General features: G+C 35.0%; 1 protein-coding gene across 8 annotated transcripts in view; it reads left to right on the top strand.

Annotated features, from left to right (window-relative positions):
- Positions 1-22175, top strand: part of AK9 (adenylate kinase 9) — a 72543-nt gene that overhangs the window by 29615 nt on the left and 20753 nt on the right. For all 8 annotated transcript variants that reach the window (XR_005256191.1, XM_038130764.1, XM_038130763.1 and 5 more), the window contains 9 exons: positions 357-498; positions 2312-2445; positions 3168-3324; positions 5909-6017; positions 6419-6483; positions 16371-16577; positions 17537-17685; positions 18622-18834; positions 19410-19664. Coding sequence is in view for 7 of the 8 variants with exons in the window: in XM_038130764.1 (XP_037986692.1) it covers positions 357-498; positions 2312-2445; positions 3168-3324; positions 5909-6017; positions 6419-6483; positions 16371-16577; positions 17537-17685; positions 18622-18834; positions 19410-19664 (1431 nt within the window). In the remaining variant the exon portion in view is untranslated. The remainder of the gene's footprint in view (positions 1-356; positions 499-2311; positions 2446-3167; positions 3325-5908; positions 6018-6418; positions 6484-16370; positions 16578-17536; positions 17686-18621; positions 18835-19409; positions 19665-22175) is intronic.

The raw sequence follows: 22175 nt of genomic DNA, 5'->3' as shown, positions 1-22175 counted from the left end.
TCATGTTGTTAACATTCACATTACAAGGATAGGATTACAGAGGGAACATAGGATTAGTGAAATTTGTTTTTTTATAAAAGTAGCTGCTGATCAAGAATACTTTTATATACCCTCTTACATTGCAGTTGTCTTAGTATTAGAATACTATAAATAGCTTTTGTATCTAAGATAATTAAATATAAATGCAAATTGAAAATAATTTTTTTTCAAAAAAACCACAACCCTGCACTTGAATTACATATAATTTTTTCTGAAATCTACAGAGCTTTTCCAAAATAGTTTTATTTTATAGAAGTTGGATCAGATGCTATATTTGTCTTCTGTGATATTTGTATTTTTTTAAATCATTTCACTAGGTTCTTGATATGGACAAACTCATTCAACAGTATAAAGAATCGAGAGAAAAAAGGGCTGAGGAATTGCGAAAGGATGCAGTAGAAAAGGCTATAGCAGCAGTGAAAAATAGATTGGAATCAGAAGAACAATCAGAAGAATCAGGTGAATAAGCTGTTCCATTGTCTTTGAAACTGTCTTATTTGCTTTGTTATTTAACTGAAGCAGTTGCTGTCACATTGACTTGAAAAAGTTGCAGAAGTTGTTCTGATTGCTGGGCATTAAATATAAACTAAAATAACATGCAGTGAAGGGAATAGCTTAGTAAAATTCAGTATTTACTGAAAGAAGAAATTGGTTCTGACTGACACTGGTTGAAAAGAGATTCCATTTTAATGACTTTCTGACAAGTTAAATCTCTGCAAAAATGAAATTCTCATCCAGAAAGCAGCTTGTCAGCTGGACTGATGTGAATCCACAATATACAGATTTTTCACTTTGGAGCAACCTTCCAATTATGCTGCCACAGATGGCACATTCCTAAGTCGCTCCGGCTCTGGTCACATTTAGACTTCTTAGGCTGCCTAGTTTTCTGCAGCTTGACAAATTCAATAAATATATTGCAAAGGTGAAAATAATATGTTGTTTTAGTATCTTTTAAGCAAAGTTTGTATTTTTTTCCAAGGAATTTCAATGGAGGCTTTTCAAAATTATTTCTTTTGAAATGAAAATACTCTGTTGAATTAGAACTGCCTTTTTATAGTTAGCTAATTATGGTTCCAGTGGACAATGGGACCATTTTGCCATATTCATCTAAGCAAGAAATTGTGTTTGACTTTCTCATGGGTACATACATCTAACAAGGGGTCAGTGTATTCCTCTAGTGCTGCAAAACTGGTGCTGACAGTGATAAAAAATCGTTTGCATTGCAGTAAGAATATTGATGAGCTATGATACCAAAATTGAAACAGTTAAACAGTGTTACATTCCAGATTCCTGACTATGTAAGTACTTTTGAGGACAGGGATGTGAATCCTATTAGAATTAATGGGAAATTAATTCTAATTAAAAAATTTATTGCAAACCTGAAGTACAAACAGAGGATGTATTTTCTCTTGCGTATATTTTTGTAGCATAAGATTATTTCAGAATTTTTTAACAGATAAGGAGATGTTTGGGTTTGGGCTGCATTGAGTTTTTTTGCAGAATGGAAATTATTTAGATGCTGTCCCTTTTCTAGGCACATTGTAAATTGGCAAAAATAACCTGATAAATGTGTACATTTCTGCATGTAAAAAGTATCAATACAATCATTAAAAAATCTTGACATAAATACAGAAAGTAAATATGGCATTTTTTTCCAAATTACTCAGAGTAGATACTGTTGGCTAAAACAGTTCTTCACAAAATTTTTACAAATCATTTGTGAATAAACTGTGAGTGTTCCTTAAAAAGCTTTTAAATAATTAAAGTAGTTGTGCCAGCAATTAATAAGAAAATGTGGATTGAATATTAATGTTTTGTGCATCATAGGGAATGCAGGCTACTTTATTGTTTAAAATACACTGCCTTGATCTAAAATTTGTATTGATTGAAAAATTAGTTGGGTAAACCTTTTGATTTTAGGAACCAAAGGGAAATCAAATCAATGGAAATTCTAGCATGCTGTAAGTGCCTGATTGTTCTAGTACAGAAATGTACTGTATCATTCTGTTCATATTGAAACAATATTTAGCTTAGAGGTGGAAAATACTGTACAGTTAAAAAGGTTGTGATTTTTATACTGAGAGAGCAAATCAAGATCTTAGTTTATGAGATGCACTCTACATCTGCATTCAGAACTGGTGTTTGTTTCTTTCTCAGAGCAATTGTGTATTGTTTAAAATGTATGCTGTGCTGGAGTTATGATATAATGCTTTATTTAAATTCTAATTTCAAATTTCTCTGTGAAGTTCATTTTAAAAATCTATGGTGTTAGGAATACCAGAGATAACTGCTGACCACCCAGAAGTTCAAGCCATGGTAGAAGGAGCCATGAAAATTGTGTCATTCTCTGAAGATACAATGTCATCTCAAATGTACGCTGAAGCACTGGAGGGAGCTATTTCAGGGGTGAGACTACAAGTACTATGTAGCAAAGTACTTTTTTCCTAAGAGGAACTTCTAACAGTTTATGCATTTTCCATATATGTTCTTAGTTTTTCCATTTGAGAGATCAGTTTCATTTATATCACATAGCCCAAAAGCTTACATAGGATTGAGGAGACACTGAGGAAGATCATGAAAGACAAATCTAATGAGGACTATTTTATAGTTCCTTTATATATAATAAAAAAATGTGTGTGCATGTGTGTATGTATATTCCCACACTTATACAGAAACTATTTCTGTCTTGCAAATTACCTGAGCTACAAATTGTTAACGGCTGGGAGAATTATCTGACAGATCATTGTCTGCTTGCTCTATTCTTACATTTATAGTCACTATTAAAGAACTGAGCACCAGATGTAAGAGTTTGAAAAGAATCGTTATGAAGATCTGTCCAAGAATCTTTAAATGTTTTGAATTTGTTCAATGGTATGTAACTATTGAAACTGGAGTGTAAATTCTTTATAGGCAAGCTTAAAAAATCACTATTACATTAGTCTCTTCTTGTTTAAAATGTTTTTCATTTCATTCAGTCATATAAAGTTGTAAATGTCTTACTTTTTATTGGCTTGAAATGACAATAAGGAAAAATCATAGCATTTAGAAAGTAATTTTCTATTGTGCAGTCTTTTTTGTACAGCTCACTTAAGTCTTTCTATAGTCCTGAATGTGACCTTTTCTAACAGCTTATGAAAACGAACAAAGACAGGTTTCCTGGTGCTTCAGAAAGAGGAGGGTGGGTAGTAGATAACTACCCTCTGTCAGAAGACCACTGGTCAGCCTTATTAGAGAAAGGACTTCTACCTGACACTGTTGTCTGTCTGAAGGATACACAAAAAGATGGTTAGTAAATGCACCCTAATGCAACTTTATATTTTCTTTCTTTTTTTCTGAGTTGATATCTGTATGTAAAACATACTTGTGAGAAAAACTAGTGGCTATGTCCCTTTTATAAAGCTTTGGGGTTTGGAGAATGAATCATCCAGTAAATCAACAAGAGTACCACAATTTCTTACAATTTGGACTTAGGGAATTACACTGAATTTAAACCAGGAATACTTTGCTATAACAGCAAAGAAGATTCCTCCAATTTTAAATCAGTTTTCATTTTTCTCCTATTTACAACCAGCAGGAAATACCAGTAGTCTCTTGTAGCATCAGATTTTTCTATTCTTGGCTGGCTGGCTGGCCACCACCTTGCGATGTGGCTGTCAGTCAAATTTCTCTGCCTTGGTTTTCCCATTTGCCATCTCAGGTTAGAGGTATGAAATTTCTCAGCTTGAGAGAAAAGGCATAGGGGGAAATACTTGTATGCAGGGGTGTCCTGTTCTCCATTCTGGGATCAAAAATAAACCCCAGTAACTTCTTACCCAGATGGATACAATGGCTTTGTATCCATGAATTCAGAGTAAGGGATTTTTACTTAATTCTTTCCAGCCAAAAGGAAGATTGGCACCAGGCATCAATAACTGAACACATTCATGTACTATTTAAAGTTTCTCTGTCAAATCGTGTCTTCATGGATCACACTTGCTTGATTCATACCTCACCACAAGTTTAGTTGATCGTTGGCAATGTTTGATCATTACCTGTTCAACCCAGTTCATTATCAAAAAATCTTTCAGTGGCAGAAACTTCCATTGAAGAAAAGCATGATGGGTCTATTCACATATAGTTCAAGAAAACTCATTAGGTGCCCAGCATTGGAGTCACTCCAGAGACTTTTCCAAACCCTTGTCTCTGAATATAAAAATCAACCTGAGAAAATCAAGGTTACACAGTTTACTCAGAACAGATTTCTTATTTAAAAACCCCCCAACTTTTCAGAAATATGTCAACTAATCAGCAAATCATCCTCACAACTCAGGAGTAATACCTAAACTACTTAGTCACACAGCTTTATGAAATTTTGTGACTAAAAATGTTTCAGTCTGGCCAGAGCTCACATACAGACTAAATACTGACTGAACATTTCTATGAGAAAGTTCTAGATCCAGTGTTTGTCAGAAAACCGTATTTGCAGAAGCTGTCATTAAAGACTTAATCTCAGACAATTTGGAAAGAACCTAGGGGCAAATTGCATTTCCAGGCCTCATCTTTGCTTCCCAGGCATTCCAAGATTATTGAAATGTTCATGAACCTAGTTTCTAGGACACAGTGCATTGTCCTTTCATACAAACACAAAAAGCATCTCCTTCCTGTAGTTGGCATATGGTAATGAGATGTCAGCACTGTGTGGTAAATAATAATCATCTGAAGTCTACCTCTAGCCTGCACTGGGAGAGGAAGAGCACTGAGGTAGGAGAGATGCATTCAGAATTATATTAAATTTCTCTTCACATCTCAGAATTTAACAAATTAGTGAATTAGTTGAATAGAAGAAAAGGTTGTCTCATCATCCCTGAAAGGTTTTAATCTAGACATTTAATTCTAGACACAGAATTCTTCATGACAACAGTGTTGAAAACTAATCAGTTACTGCTCTTTTTTATTTTTTAAATTTTTTTTATTTTGTGAAGGGAAGAATTTGGGAATTCATAGCAGAGGATTTCAAATTAAGGCCTCTCTAGAGCCTTCCTATTATGTGCTTCCTTCCTGCAATACACACTTCTCTGCCATTTCCACTAGTTCTCAAAACCTGGCTCTGATTTACTTGCTCTAATCTGAACAACATATTTTATACTCTTGGTAATAGAAAAAATTTGGCTAAAAAATATAGCTTTTTGCTTATGGTTACATTTCCTTGAATTTAGCTATTTTGTTTCACTTTATTCTTTTTATTTGCACGATTGTGTTGACTCATTACTTGATTCCCACTCGTTTCTATCATTTAAATAATCATGTAGTTGTGAAGTTTACATTTTCACAGCATTCCAGTCATTACTTTGTAATCTGTTCCCTGACCTAGTCTAAACTCTCATAAGTCCACTGATGAAAATGGGTTTCAGCCACACAGCAGATGTAAGTCTATTTGTCAAAGTAAATAAATCAGTAGAGTTCCTGGTAGGAACAGCATATTCTTCATTTCTGCCAACCAGCTGCAGTAGTAGAGGTATGCACATTATTTATATTTTTATTTGAATGTTTTTCATTCGTTTCTTCATAGCATTCTTTGTACACTTGCAAATAAAATAAATGTCAGAGTAACACATGATATATGAAAATATCAGATAAATCATTTCAGTTCTTGTCTCCCTTAATAGCCTTCATAACCTTCCAATATCCCAGATTCAGTTTTTTAGGTGCTTTAAAATGAAAAATAGCTCTAAAATTGTAGAAATAAATTGTAGAAATTCAGTGGTATATATACTTTCTGTTGACTTTAAAAGAAAGTTTTCAATAATTTATTAATTGATATTCCTAACCCAATGACTTTAGTTTTATACAGATGCATTAAAGTCATTACTGTCATGCAATTGTGCTGCAGGAGCCTGTATACTACACAGAGCATACCTAGCAAGTAGGAATGAGAATAATTCTAAGATTTTGGAAAGACCAACAGATGAAGCATTAGAAAAGAAAGAAGATGATGCAAGGTAAAATATTCCAATTATCTGAATGTATTAAATGAGCAGAAGAACATTCTAGCCTCACTTTGTGTTAAAGGTATCAGTACATTTATCACACAAACTAAAGCGTACATTAAGACTAGTTATCACATACAAGAAATCATCCAATATCTGTTGTCTTTGAGGAATATTACATTTATATCAGTACATATGGTGGCAGTAAAATCTCTTTCTAAATGCTTTTTCATTAGCCTTTCATTAGTCCAACATTTTAATGCAATGAGACAAGAAAATTTTAGATAATAAAATACATATGATTTTTATTTTTTACAACCAAAATTATATTTCCACATCTTTAAATTTAATATATCTGCAACTTGCTTTAGTAATATTTGTAAAGGTCTTAAGATAAATAATTTTTTTTGAAGAGGAGGAATGGAAGAAATACTGACATCAGAGAAAGATCAGTCTCCAGCTGCTGCTGAGGAGAAAGGTGTGTATCATTTGACTTCTGATCTAATTTTGTGTTTCAGTCATTTAGTGGTTTGATTTTCCAGTTGTGATTTCCTTTTTTACATTCAGCATCTAGAAAAATGACTTTTTGTTACTGTCTTCACTGGTTACTTGCTTCACTGGTACTCTCTTTAGACATTTCTTTGTGTCATTTTTCATGGATGTTACAGAATAGAGATGGTTTCCATTAAATCAGCCAGCACTGTTGCAATTTTCAATAAATCCAAAGGATGGGATTCTATCTCCTCTAGTAACTTTTCTAAGTGGTTTATTAACTGTCTGGAAACTACTCATCAAAAAATCTCTAGCTCTTTAAAAGTTACAAAGCATTGCTGGAACTTAGTCAACAGTTAATGAGAAAATCACAAAATTGTCTGATTTTCTGGTCTTCCTCCAGTAAGCTCAACCTGAAGTAATTAAAAGGGGATGGAAATCAGTTCAGCAGTGGCTCTGTTAATATGCATTGGGAATTGCTCAATCTGAAAGCAGCACACATTATCAATTGCTGAATCCAGAAGCCCAGCAGAAGTGAGGCTGCAGCAGCTCCATGTCCCCAGGACCGTGCAATGAGTCTGAGCATATATCCCCATTTCCCCTTTCATCCTCTTCTTACTCTATTATCCATGCTAGTTCCTCTCCAATCCACTTTGATCCTTCCTTCTCCTTGACTTCTCAGAAAAATTCCTAATATTATAAATCTCCCACAATCCCAAACTGCTTTTCTCTGGGCATCCCCTAATGAATCTCATGCCCTGTAGGCAGTAATACTCCTCAGCCAGGGAGCTTCTTGGATGACTCATCTCAGTAGATTTCACACCCAGACAATGCCTTCATCATCATCTCCTTATGGCCCTGAGGGGTGTCAAGTCAAGGTTGTATTTGTTGTGATTAAGTTTTGAGGGTTCACCTGTCATTGTTTCTCCTCTCCTTTGTGCTTATGGAGATTAGTCTTTAACAGCATAACTTAACACCATAAAAACGAATGGAATTATGTGTATTACATGAGGTTCCCCCTCTGGTAACAACATAAATAAAACATTTTGGGTAAAGATGTTCCTACTTTGTTGCTGTCTATATTGACAGAAACACTTTTTTTTTTTGTTTTGTTTTCTGTGAAGATTCTACTTTATATCAGAACTGTGTTTTACTTAGTTTCCAGCAGAGAAAATATAATTGTCCTGGGCAGAAGTGAATAATCTGTGAGGAGTGAGATTTTGGCAGCAGACCAGCTGTCACAAATAGGCTGGATTTTTGCACCTCTGATTCTGTCAGTTGTATTGAGGCTTAGAGTTAGTTCCAGTTAGTTTCAATGGTTTGAACCTCAATAGTCCAAAAAGCTGCAGGGTTTTACTTCCCTCTTAGCCTTCTTTAATCACTGCCTAGCTTCTTAGAAGAATGTTTCTGTCTGATTTGGATCAGCTGCCACAATGAATAACCATGCATAAATATCTGTCTCTATATTAAGAACTAGGTTGGGGACTTTGGAGTATTTTCTTTCTCTGCTATACAGTCTCAAGATTTCCCATTCATAGCCTAAATTATGACCCAAGGCCTGGAAATGAAATCCCACTTTCATTTTTTTCTCATCAAGAATCTAGACTGCTATGGCAATTTTTCTTTCAAACACAACATACTGGTTTATATACAAAATTACTATGGCCAAGCATGACTTCTGTATTACCAGTATGTCTCACATATGTTCTCTTTCCTGAACTAGTCTGGCATTTATTTTACATATATATTTAACAAGGCCTAAGTTGTAAAGGTAGTATAAGATACACTGAATAAGATAGCATGCTTTTAAATTTTAATGAGGTAACATTTCACCTACTCTGTGAAAAAAATACTGTAGCTTTCTAGGGTTCTTTAAATTGCATGTAAGATTTTTAAAAATCCACATTATACCTTTTTGTAGTTTCTAATAAAACACATAGCTTTTCTCCAAAGTGAATAAATCCTATAGTATTAAATATAAAGGCTTCTACAAAGAGACCTTGTCTCAAATAACAAAGTTCATGGTAGTTTGGAATATCTAACTAGTGTTGATCTGAGTACATCAAAACGACATTTAATGATTATAGAAGTAATAATGTCATGTGGTCTTAAGACATGTTAACTCCTTGTTCAGAGAAAATCATGTTTTCCTACACCTACATTTTATTTCAATAACCAAACACCGACTCACCAAAACTCTTAGCCTGACATCGTTTTATTTCACATGTAGTGCCATCACCACATTGACTGCAGCTTTTCTCCCATGTGACATAATGCAGCCTCCGCTGGGTTTCAGGGTGTTCCCAGCAGGGCTGCAATGAATCCGGATAGCACAGCCCTGCTCGGCACGGCTTGTCCGAGTTCCTAGGCAGGTCTCAGCCACAGGCTACCTTAGCAAGCTTGAGTGATATCAGCTCTTCAGTGATTATCAGCTCATTGTGTGATTTCAGCTCTTAGCTTGCTAGGTGCCACAGGCCGACAGACGCAGGGAGAGAGAGGAGAAGCACCGTATGAGGTACCGCAGGAAAGTCTGTTTTGGGATCTTCTACGAAGGTTCTCAGGGACACCTCTTCTAACAAACTGGGCAAAAGTAGCCCTTTATATAGGGTACAGGGGTTTTAGAAATTGTCCAATAGTAAAGAAAGTGACCTGTAGTCTTACTAGAGATAAGCAAGGGTCCAAAGGCAGAAGAGAGGGGCTTCTAAGGTCCAGTCATCATGATTCAGCATTTCCTGTCTTAGGCTGCTGAACACCAGGGAGCCCTTGCAGGCCCTGGGCCTGCTACAGTGACATGTCTTTACAGCAATATAGAAAAATGTTTACAGTTCACATGTTCCCAGTTTGTTGGGTTTTTATAATATATAGCAGTTATAATATAAAAAAGATAGCTCAGAAAAAATACTCCAGAGCCCAAATCATACTCTTTTGGTCTCTCATAATATGGTATCCTACGGGAATGGCTCAAAGCTGCACCAGGAGAGGCTTAGATTGGGCATCAGGAAGTGTTTCTTTACTGAGAAGGTGGTCAAACACCAGAACAGGATTCCTAGAGATGTGGCTGATGCCCCAAGTCATTTAAGAAACATTTAGGAAATGCTGCTAGTAACATGCTTTAACTTTTGGTCAGCTCTGAGTTGCTCAGTTGATGAACAGTAGATGATCATTGTAGGTCCCTTCCAACTGGAATAGTTCTGTTCTATTCCATTCCATTCTATATAAGTAGATGCACATTTTAATAATCACAATTTTTGTAATGTCAGTGGAATCTGGGATCGCTTCAGCACTGAACGTATTCAAGTTTATAATATTGTCTGTGTTTAAAAGGAAAAAATGGTTCCAGTGATGAACAAGGTACTTACATATGTCTTAATGAGAGTAAAAGTATCTGGAGAAGGAGACTTCATGCAAATCTAACAAATGTATTTAAGTGAGTTAAGAAGCTAAGTTCAATGCTGAAATGTCTGCTAAAGATATAGAAATCAATTGATGTGGTAACTCTTGCTTGTAATGTCTCGCTGAAAATTATAGCCTCATATATTTTTTTCATGTTCTTTGACACAATTATTCTGAGAGGTTTTTTTCAGGAATTTCTTTTTTATAAGCATTTTTGCAGGAGCTTTGCATGAGTATGACTGTATTTATACTAGGAGACAACTATATCAATTCATAAGACTATATTTCAGCTGTTGTAGAGGAGTTCTCAGCTTCAGGCAGATCTGTGGGTTCACTCCAATCTTTCTGAAGTAATACTTGGCATATTCTTTTCCTGCCAGAGATTACTTCTTTTCTATAGCAAACTCAACTGGAGCGCACATGCTTATGTCTCAGTAGCTCAGGCTGACACATTTGTACAACCCCATTTTCACTGATGTCTCTTCTGCTTCTCTTGCTATTTGGGCAGAATTTCTTGGCAAAAATAAATTGGCAGCTGGGCTCATAATTCCAGATGTCACCTCTCATCCTTGTGCTTTCACAGCTTTTAAGATCATTATTAGTTATATACTCTTTAATATTGAATCCCAACTCTTTAATATGGGTCTCCTTTCTCATTACAGATGGTGGAGGGTTGAATCAATACCCTTCTCTTAGGCTTTTATTCTATTTTCTTGCTTTTTTTATTTTTATCATCATGTTAAATTCAGTAAGATATTTGAAACAACAGCAGCAAAAAATAATTAAACCTGTTCATGTTAGTGCATTTCCTGTTTAGCCTTTGAAGATAAATACTTTTTGGAATCAATTGCAGTTATAACATTTACCTGGCAGATGATGTGTGCTCAGTCCTACAGCCTCTAAATATATTTCTTTTGTTTTTCTTGACTGACTTGCATCCTGATTTGTGCTTTCCCCTACCTTTAACTGGAGTCTTTTCAGAGAGAGAAAGGACAAGGACAGTTTTTTAAACTGGAGATGAGCGATTGCAAATCACTTGTACTACAAACTTCAAAGCAAGCTCTAGTGATATTGCCTTCACAGTTTGTTCAGTGTTTGAGCAAAGCTGCATGATCTTCAAAGCCACTTTCTGCTGTCATTTATAAATCAGATGTGATAATTGCATTTTAATACCTGTAATCCCAGCATTTTAGGCAGAGAAATTTCAAAATTTGAAAACCAGAAAGGTTAAGAACAGCTACCTCAATTAAATCCCAAATGCCTTCAGTTCTTAAATTCTTTTAGTCTCTCATTCAGATAAATGAAGACTAAGGAATATTGGTGGAGAGCGACTATGCAATGTTTTGCAGAAGAAAAAAGAACAAAAGCCTGTGATTAGAGCTATCAGTCTTTCTGGAGGCTCTTGTCACTTTCTGAACATAAAAAGAGAAAGGATATCTTCTTAATTTACTTCACTTAATGTCTGTCCATGTGTCTTCCTTGACCCTATCCAGTAACAGTCTTGTAAATTAAATAGAACAATAAGATAATGAAAAGATGTATGAAATCTTGTAACAGCTTTCTCTCAACACTTTGAAGGCAACTCATCTTTAATGGAGATGGTCAGCTTTACCTTTTGAAATACACATTTTAGCTTTTATCTGCTAGAATTTTCAGAATATTTTGAAGAACAAACCAGAAATAAACAAATAGAAACCATTTTATTTTAATAGTAAGTTGTTAAATATACATATTTTTTATGCATTAGAAAGAATCAACTTTATCTGTAAACCAAAGCTGTCTTTCCAATTAAAAAAATCAGTACATACAATATAAGTTTGTCGATTGAGCACATTTCACTGTAACATGCTGAAGATTATTTGGCAGTATATATTTATAAGCAAGAAATGAAAAGTCTGTTTAATCAAACTACAGTCTGTTTCAAAAAGACAACTGAAAATACATTCATAATGAAATACAGATCAGTTCCAAGAGATTAAAAGTGTCACTGTCATGGTATATTTTGCCTTTCTGTTTATTTTGCTAGTTAAGCTCTAGTGAAGAAGCCATGCTGGCTTCTGGTGTGTCTGTGTCAGCACTGGCAGTGTTTCAATGAGGAGAAAAGAAGGACTTTTTCATCTTTTTTGATGTTGCATATGGACTGAGGGAAGAAAAAGTCACAGATACTAAGATATTAAAGGCTCTCTTTCCCCAACAATTCACTTAGAGAATGTGGGGGCAGAAAGCCTTCAAGGATTGTTTGTCTCTATGGTAACGATGCTCAGTAAAAGCACAGAACATGCAGAGCAAAAGAATAGGAGAAAATGGCATATTCCCTACAAAAGCCCAAAATTTAAGGCTGGGGAAGATTGTTTCCTATCACCACTGTAATAGGAAAATTAAATTAAGAACAGTACTGTTAGGTAGAAGGCCACCTCCTTAGAGAGAAAGTTGTTTGCACTTTTATATAATTTATTTTTAAACCACTGCTGTCTTTTCATGTATTTTTCTTGACTATGTTTTTAATTTAAAAAAAAATCTTCTCACTGTAAATAACCTCACCAAGCAGAGATATTCTAATTTATATCTAATGGCAAAGGTACAGCTGCCTTACTTGGTCCCTGGTGAGACAAACTAAATGTCAGGGAGACAACATTTTTGTCATAATAAGGTTCAAATACCTGAACCAAAACCTCAAAAATGAGGTTTGGGTTGTCTGATATTTGGTCTGTCTCTTTTCACTGGGAATGTAAACCTTTTTTCTTTTGTTACTTCTCCCCTCTTTCCAGGGGAAAGTTTCTCCAGTTTACTTAGACCTGGGTAATCTATTTAAAGGTTCTGTAAGTATGCAATAATAGCTGCTGGATATGTTTCCTTAAGCAACAAAACCTTCTGGATAGAGGTATTCTGTTGGAATTATGTGTCTAAAGTAGCAAAAAAAAGCTGGAACACATGCTGGTCCATCCTTTGCTAAATATGGCCTGTCAGGAAAGGTAGCATGAATTGTAAGTGCATCTGAGATAAAGGTCATGGGAACTATGCTATTAAGTGGAATCATTGCCATGTTTAATATTCTCTCTCAGATGATGCCAAATATTCATTTAAATCTCTTGTTCTGCCTGTATATCTCCAAAGTGTCATGACCTACTGAGAACTGAGAGATTTTTAAAGGGCTGGACTATACGATGATCTGTTGAAAGCCAGATCCAGCCAGCCCTCATCCCATCTTCCATGTGCTACTGCTGTGGATAGGGCTGTGGTTCACAAGGCAGCACATGTGATTTCTGCAGTGTGACTGTGCCAGGGATAACATGTGCAAGCAGCTGTTATTGTAGCCCAGTTATTAATATATCCTTTCCTTCTTTTCTTAAGATCTGTGTTCCTAAGGGAGTCGTCATTAAATACTGCATTAGAACTGCCCAAATGTAAGCAGGTTTTACCTCACTAAATCTCTGTCTCATTTGGAGTGTATCACTGCAGAATGCAATATAATTAATGGCACCATTTGCACAACATCTTTTAATGTACATAAAAAGGTATATTTATGTTCCTATTTAGAATCATGGAAAGAGGCAAAAATGTCATTGCTGGGTATATATAATAACCTATATAGAATGAATGTCTAGTTTAGTAAAATGCAAATGTTTGTAAGCCTTTTCAAGGGAAAACATTATTTCTAATTCAAGATCAATCTATTTGAAATCTGCAGCGTGCTTTGCCTTCATGATATGCCCTTTTGCACTTTGGTGTATGTTTAGACTAATAACTAAATAAGAGGAAGGTTAGCTACTAAGGTGTCAGTCTAATAGTTGTGTTGTTCAAAACTAAAACAAATGGGGGAAGATGTATTAAGTAATGGTCTTTATAAAAAATCACAGAAATACTTGTCAAAATGCTTATTTGTTAATAGTTTTGCAGTTTCCCTTGGCTGTACAATGGTATTGCTGGAGCAGGGGCTGACAGCCCTGAGGGCTGACAAGGGGTGCTGGGCTCTGGGCAGGTGGGGGGAGCCCCAGGGGTTGGGTAGGGACAGCCAGGCCCGGGGATGTCCTCAGGTCCCTGAGCCAGCACATGAATTGCTATAGAGAGCCCAGCTTGCTTCAAACCTCAGTTAATCAGGCATATAGTTCAGGTGAATGGTGGTATTGAGAGAATAAAAGTTTCAATGTCAAAAGTAGAAGAATATAATTATTAAGAGCATATAAGTATTGAGAAATTTAGCATATTTCTAGAGAGCTACACATTGTGACACAGACCCTTAAGAAGATGCAGACATTGCAGTGCCCAAAACTCCCACACTACCTCTAAAGTGCCTGATTTCATCTATGGACTAAAGGGTTGTAGAAATAGGCACAAGTAGCAAACTAGCAAGGGACCAACCTTGGTGGGCCATGAAGAAATTTCAAAAGAAGAGATGTTAGATATGGTCCTTGTTCTGAAGGCACTTGCATATCCCAGCTGATATTGGCACTTTGAGGTGATGATGAGTTAGTAGAATATTAACACAATAATTAGGCAGCATCTTTACTCTGACCATTACGTTTTGATCTGTTTCCTGCTAAATCTTACTGGTACCTAGTCACTGAAACCCGGCTACATTATACACTTTTTGCATTTTGGCTCTATTTTGGAAAATTAAATGTGTCATTTGCAAATTTCTTCAACAGTCCAGAAGAGGAAATTGAGAGATACTCGGTTCTGGGAGGAAATATGATTTCTTAATGAAGAAAATTGTAACAGGGCAATCTCACCCTTCATAAGCCAGAAAAATTGTTTAGATTTTTCAGACTGGGACAAACTCAAAATGAATGTTACAGTGCTGCAATTTGACAGAGTGAGCATTGGCCTGCTTAATGCCAGAGAGTGACGAAAAAGCATTGGGGTTTTAATGTTTTGAGGTTTTGTATTTTTGAGAAAGCAGTCAAAGCTTTTTACATACAAGGCATTACAAAAGACTTTCATTTTAGTAACACCTCTGCTTTGTTCATGTAGAAAGTTACATAAGGAAGAACAGTAGTAATGGTCCTTTTTGTGTAAAAAATCAAAGTTCATTGGAATAGGCTGATAATGTTATTTGTGTCAAAATCTGTTCATGCTCTTTCAAACTGAAAACAAGACAGGAACAAGAGAAGGGGAAAATTTTGGTGAAATAGAAAATCATTCCATTCACTGATAAAATATTTTCTTGTATCTTCATGAAAAAAACACAGCATATGCTGTAAGTCCCAGCAAACTTAGAGTAATATCAGGTCATTTAACTCACTGCTCTCAACTGCTTTTCTGTCTGTTAGCTGACATCACTATTTAACAGAACACAAAAAAAAATTAGAAGAAAAAAAGACAATCAGAGTTGAAAATTATATGAGTGCAGAGAATGGGAACAGCAGCAACACCTCCCCATTGCTGCTGCCAGTGACAAGATCTTTATGGTGTCATATAGGCACTTGGGTATCATCTTCTAACTGAGATAGGACTTTGTCTCAGGACTTTCAGGGTATAACAATGTATGAATGGATAGTAATTGCAGCCCTATCTAGCTCCTAATTGGAACCTTTTTTAATGTGTCAATATCAAGTTTTTAATTCCATATCTGTTGTCAGTATCAAGTTTTAAATTCAACATCAACTGTCAATATCAAGTTCTTAATTCCATCTGTCTTCTTCAGCAAGAAATTGTGGTGGAGGGAACTAACCCCTTGTTTCTTTGCTCACAGGGTATGACAACACATTTGGTATGGTTTTGTCATGTTTACAATGTGTAGTACCTGTGATTTTCTTATTTATATTAATGCATCCTTTCAGTCTCTAAATTCTGTCAGCTTTCTGTGAGACAATGTTAGGAAACATGCTTGGACTGATCTTAAACAACAGACACTACATATTTCTGCATGTTCCGTAGGAGATTAAAGTATTCTCTCTCTCTCTTAATTACTAAACAAGTGGTTGTATGCAGACATGGCTTCATTAAAGTCAGAATTTCCTGTGAGAGTTTCCCAGTTCCAGTATTTACAGAGGGAAGTCATAATATTTTTTTACTTTATTTTCATTTATTTGTTCATTCAAATTTTTCCCATACTTGCATGAGACATGACTTTATGGAGAGTGTGTCAAAAGCTGTTCATCACTGAATCATGATTTTTAGAGTAATGTATTCTGTATTGTATGTCTTTGCAGAAAGAGTCATATTTATTTTGAGTGCTGATTTAAATAACCATATGCAAATATGGTTCAGCAATTTGACCTCATTTATTTTCCCGAAGAAGCCTCAGTGTATAGAGTATCAACATAATTAAACTATGAGTTTACAAAACTAATTTATTATGTTTAATTATGTCTTTGTTAACTACTAATATAATAATTAATAATTATGGGGAGGAAGAAGCATTAAAAGGTATACCACCATATTTGAGCAATATAAAAATAGTCCTAAAGAAGAATGATGGTTTTTAAATGTAAAAAATTTTAGAGGAGCATTGCCTATTTTACATGATTTGATTTTCAGAAATCATGCAACCTGAGTTTGCAGAGGATGGTTTTCCAGATACAGAAGAAATGAAAACTATTAAAATGAAGATTGACCTTTTCATGAATGATTGGGAAAACGTGGAATCAGTAATCAGGCAGTCATCTCAAGTTCAGGTGGTTGTTTTAGAGATTGCTGAGCAAACACCAGAAAGTCTGCTTAACCAAACTGTGCTGGTTATGGAAAGTAAGTAATACTGTTTATGTGATTATTATCACTCGAACTATAAAGAGGGATTTTGGATAGCTCAAGCGACAAGCAAATTAGGGAGTAGGTTATACTCAGTTTGATATTACTAATACGAAGAGGGTCCTACTGTGTTCTCTGAGTCAGCTGAAAAGCATAATAGCAGCCATTTAGACATCTAAGGGTGCGGGAAATATATACATTTGAAATATATATATAATATGGCTATGCAAATAGATACATAATAGCTCGCTAAACATTCTGATAGCACATTTCCACAGTTACTTGTTCTATCTGTGTATGCCAGGATACTGGTTTGAGAAATTGATAGATAGAGAAAGTTCACTAATGTGTAATATTCATTGGGTTAATGAGACTTTCAGGGTATGTAATAATCTAACCTAACCACCTGCATAGACTGTATTTCAAAACTGAATTTTACATTAATTATTTTAAAATTAATATTTCTTCAGCAAATTACATTTCTTCATTTGTGTGATCTTGCAGAATTTTGAGCACTGGATAAATAATACTATATTTTTCCTATTATCACTACAAATCAAGTGTTTTATCAACCAAAACATCTATTGTTCTGGCTCTGTAATAAATTGAAATTTGAGTGATGATTCTTCCCAACAAGTAACAGGAAAAAAATCTGTTGCAAACAGTAATGGTACTATCTGGATGTGTTTGTATAATATTTTGCAATACAAGTTTCCATTGAAAATGCCATTTACTTCAACCAAAAACAACCTGTAGAATTTCCATTTTTGGAAGAGGCAATATACTAATTTCCACATCTGGGGAGAACATTTTATTCTGTGAGTGGAAGAAATGCAAGATACAGTTGGCAATATTTTCTTCCATGTATGCACTTACTTTCATGGACAAAGAGAATATATTCTGGTATAGCCAAAGGATAACTATTGAAACAGAAAAAAAAACCCTAATCTTTTCAGAACCCTTTAAATATTATGGCTGGGAATTATCTGATGAAGACTTAGCAGAGGAAGAACAAGATCTGGCTGCTGAAGCAGAAAATGAGGAAGAGGAAGAGGAAGGTGAAGAAGAGGAAGAGGAAGGGGAAGAAGGGGAAGAAGAGGAAGAAGTAAGCATGCCAGTTTTTATCTATTTATGTTTTTATTATAACTCCTTTATTTTTAGTTTGAACATAACCTCAGAGAAGACAGATTTTGCTTGATCCTGATTTTTTATTTTGATCCAGTTGAAGCCTTCTTACAGAATAAATATTAGTATGTGCTTCAAGAACACTTTCACTGCATTTCTGTGTTATGGCAGATAGTAGTATTACTACAGCAAGAAGCTCAAATGCCCCCATGCTAATAGAGAGAATGACTGTACCTAGTTTTGCCAGATGGCAAGGAGGGGTTTTATTAAAGAAACAAATGTGAACTTTCATTTCTGTCAGTAACAATGATTCCATGAGCCATCATGTAAACATCAGAAGATGCAGAGTCCTGTTCCATTTCAGATATTGATAATTTTCACACATCCACTTTAATGAAATTAGAGGTCTAGCTTTGCCTTTCTGTTTTCATCCTATATTGGAAGATTCCCATCCCCAAATTTAACAGTAGAGGATATCCACAGACTGAGAGAGCAGTATTGAATATATTTTTTAGAAATTAACTTTACTGGATAAGTAATCTGACTTCATAACACCAGCCCTCACTGTATTTTCTGAAGAGGTCTACATTTAAACAAATCAGTTTCAAGAGCACAGTAGGAAAAGATTTTATCATAGATACTTCTACCTTAATTTTGGTCCTCAATGGCTAACTATGATATTCATGATATTTTTAATTTAATTCTTTTCACAGTGATTCTCTTGGACAATTTGTTTTCTGACTCAGAATCTAAAAAGTGTGTATTTTCATAGACTTATTTTCAGCATGCAAACTGTTTTGAGAATACCATCCTAATTCAATCACTACTTAATATATTTGGCATTATTTAATCAGACCTGCTTAATCTAAGTAAACTCCTGAATTCTAAGAGTTCTTTGAAATTTTCATATTTGCAGGATGAAGAAACAATTAAGCAAAAGAAAAGGCATATGGGAGACACAAAACACTTTTGTCCAGTCAGTCTGAAAGAGAACTTTGTCCTCTACCCTGGACTCCAGGAACATGCAGCTAAATATAAAGAAAAGATTTATTACTTTTCAACTTCTGAGTACAGAGATAAATTTTTGAAGAACCCTGAGGAGTACGTGGCTCACAATGAACCACTACAAGTGAGAATCTTAAAAACTATTTAAAGCAGATAATAGCAGATTAAAAGAACTACTTTACATTCCCATTTATATTTGTTTATTGTGGCTGATTTCTTTCTAAGTAACAATATATTAGGCAAGTCCTTGAAGCATATAAAGACCATGGCTTCCCTAGTGATTTTTAATGTAAATTTGAATTAACACATTGAATTAATGATGCAAATACAGCAGAAAAGAGAGGAAGATTATAAAGGCTTGCAACAATCTTAAAATGTGTTTAAAAAATGACACATACTGGGGGTTTTGTGGGTTTTTTGTATTTGAAAAAGGGTAAAAACCAGAAGATTTACCAGACTTGTCTAATGAAGTTTCATTTTTACCTGCTGATAGCAGGGTAGTAGATTTGTTTGGTGTTTCCAGAGAGCAGGTAGTTCAGTTAGAACAGTGAATCCAGAAAATCTGGAAACATTAAAATACAAAAGTATTTAGCTGTTTTTGATTTTTTAATAATGATATTTTTGAAGTGAAAAACAGTAGGGGGTAGGTGCACTGTACACTCCAAAATGTTACAAAATATTCTGGTTTTTTTCCTATAGGCTCCTCCTTTACGGGTGTGTTTACTTGGGACTCATGGAGCAGGTAAAACTACTTGTGCACGAGAGATAACAGATAAATTAGGTATTTTCCATATTCAGTTTGAAGAATATCTACAGGAATTGATTTTACCCAAAACAAAAAGAAAAGTTGGGCCCTCTTTTGATGAAGATAATGAAGATGACAATAAAATACCAGAGGAACTGGAAGACTTCTCTCAGACCATAAATAAAACTGAAACAGAAAAAACCAAACAGGTAATAATAATATTTTATACATCCATACACAAAATAACAATTTCCTGGCCAGAATAGTAATTTCATATAAAATTGTAAAAAATTGTAAAATTATGTTAAATTAAATACTTTATGAAATTTGGAAATAATATTTCATGGCAACGTTTTATAAATATCACAAGCATTCCTTAAAACATTTTCAAGAGTTATATATAGGTTTTTTCTAAATATTAGAGATAGATGCTAAATGCCTAATGGAAGACCAACTGAGGGGAAAAAAAGGTCAAGGTCAGAATAATAATGGGAAGGCACAGTTTCCTTTAAGTGTTTATAATATGCAGATTCAGTCAAGTGCATGTGTTCCAACTGCACAGGACTTTAAAAATGTTCCCCAGCTGTGCACTTTGCATTCTCTTGGAGCAAAAGAATACAATGCCTCTACCAAGCCTATGATCTGATCATCCCTCATAAAAAATCAGAAATATTCATCATTAGTAACAGGGTAAGCTAGTATTTTTTTAATGCAGTAGGTTTCTAAATTTGGATTTTAGTGTTTCTTTGCCTATTGACAGTAGTTTCAAACCAGAAAAATAAAGCAACTCTTGGGTAGCATAAAATAGGCCTTGCAGCGTAACTAAAAAACTGTTTCAAATAGCTGTATGTTCATGATACTGGTAGAATAATTAATGAATTATAATTTTCAGAAAATTACTACTTTTTCTTAATCAGATTGACTACTGGCTTAAAATCCTTACAAATGCACATTCTAAACCCTATCTCTTACAGGATGCAATTTCTCTGAAGGAGAAACTTTTACATAACTGTTTATTGGGGAGAGTATTTTCTTTTATTAGGCAGTGATCTGTTGGGAGAAAAAAATCCATAAAGTTTTAATGCAAATGAATTCTTTAGATAGCAATGGATATGATAAAAGCCATTCAGTATGTGGAGAAGTCTCACCACAGGTACCCAGCACATGAATCTTTCCAAAAAATGCAGTAAAAAAATGGAAAATCTATCTCTCACACACCAGAAATAAGGATTTATCCAACACTCAAAGATTCAGGAAGAAATGTGTTTCTGCATCACATTTTAAGAGCCTTTGTTTTAGTGTGTTCTCCTGATATCTGCCAAGTTCCCTCAAGTTACTAGTCATCAAAGATCTTCAAACACTTCCTACTACAGGATTTAAGGAAGGAGGTAGGAGAGGCAGCAGGCTATAGAGAAGGAGGCATACAGAAACAACACTCAGGCACAGTGTTAGGAAGATGAGCACCCAATGGAAGTGGAAAATAATGAGGTCTCTGAATTTAATTTTATTTCTGCTCTTTTACAGCATTAAAAGATCTAGAAAATATGAGTCTGACACTGAAACGTGGTCTTTGCAAGTACAGTTTAATCTGTGGTCTAGAGGGCTCTGTGTTTAACAGGAAAGCCTGGGTAAAAAAATGGTACTACTCAAAAAAAGAATAGGATCAACTTTGGGATCATTTATGTAAACTGGACATATACAGGTCAATGGGGTGCATTTGCAGGTGCTGAAAGAGCTGCCAAAGGTACATTAAAGGCCACTCTACTATCTGGAGAAGTGGAGCAGATCCCTGATAACTTGGAAGGTAGTGTTCTGATGAAATAATACATGAGCAGGTAATATTGGAAGCAAATGTTTCAGCACAGATAGAGTACAGATCAAAATCATGGATGTCAGAACAAAAATCCAGATTTTCACCAAAATGAAAACGGGGTTTCTTTCAAAAAGTCAGTTTACAACTTGGTCATCACAGCCAAAAATATGACAAGTGTTGCTGGCACTGATGGTTATGGCTGGTTCTCACTCAATTTTATTTTTTTGACATAAATACATGTCTTACACCAAAGCATTTCTGTTATTATTTTTTTCTCGTCATCTTTATATATCTGCTTGGAAACAATCTTTGACTTAGTATTTTTTTTCTCATACTTTTTATTTAAAGTGCTTAATCTAATGCTGTGACCTAAGCACAGCTCATACAATTTCAGTTCAGTTTAGAAACCCATTCATTGATCCCTGCACAAAACTCTAGAGGATAATTTCCAAGGTTGTAGAGTTCCCAGGCATTTCTCTGAATATGAATACCACTGGACTGTCTGACTATCCTACTTTTCACTGACCCTCCAATTCTGCAAAATTTCATTAAATTCCATTGTATCATTCTCTTTCACTTTGGTACAAGACAGTAGAAGTTTATCTGTCAAGCTTAAGGTCAGCTATAATGTTCAAAGCAAAACCACTAAAGGCAAACAAAAATATACCATGCAGTCTGGGAAGTTCAGCAAAAAGATATCATGGTTGTTTTAGTGCCACATCATTGACAGGTCTGGGGGGAAACCTTGTCCTTCAAATCACTGCTCTGTGGGGCATTCTCTTTTTTCTACCTGGAATATATATCTTGTGCTTCTTCTCTTTTATCACATACAAACACCATTCCTACCTCTCTTTAGCAGTGGTAATGTCAGTGATACATTTTTATATGTTTTGCTGTTTCCTCCCAC

The sequence above is a fragment of the Motacilla alba genome, chromosome 3, assembly GCF_015832195.1.
Source record: "Motacilla alba alba isolate MOTALB_02 chromosome 3, Motacilla_alba_V1.0_pri, whole genome shotgun sequence".
In the NCBI taxonomy this organism is placed as follows: Eukaryota; Metazoa; Chordata; class Aves; order Passeriformes; family Motacillidae; genus Motacilla; species Motacilla alba.
The sequence above is the reverse complement of the archived record's forward strand: the minus strand, read 5'-3'. Positions and strand labels throughout refer to the sequence as shown.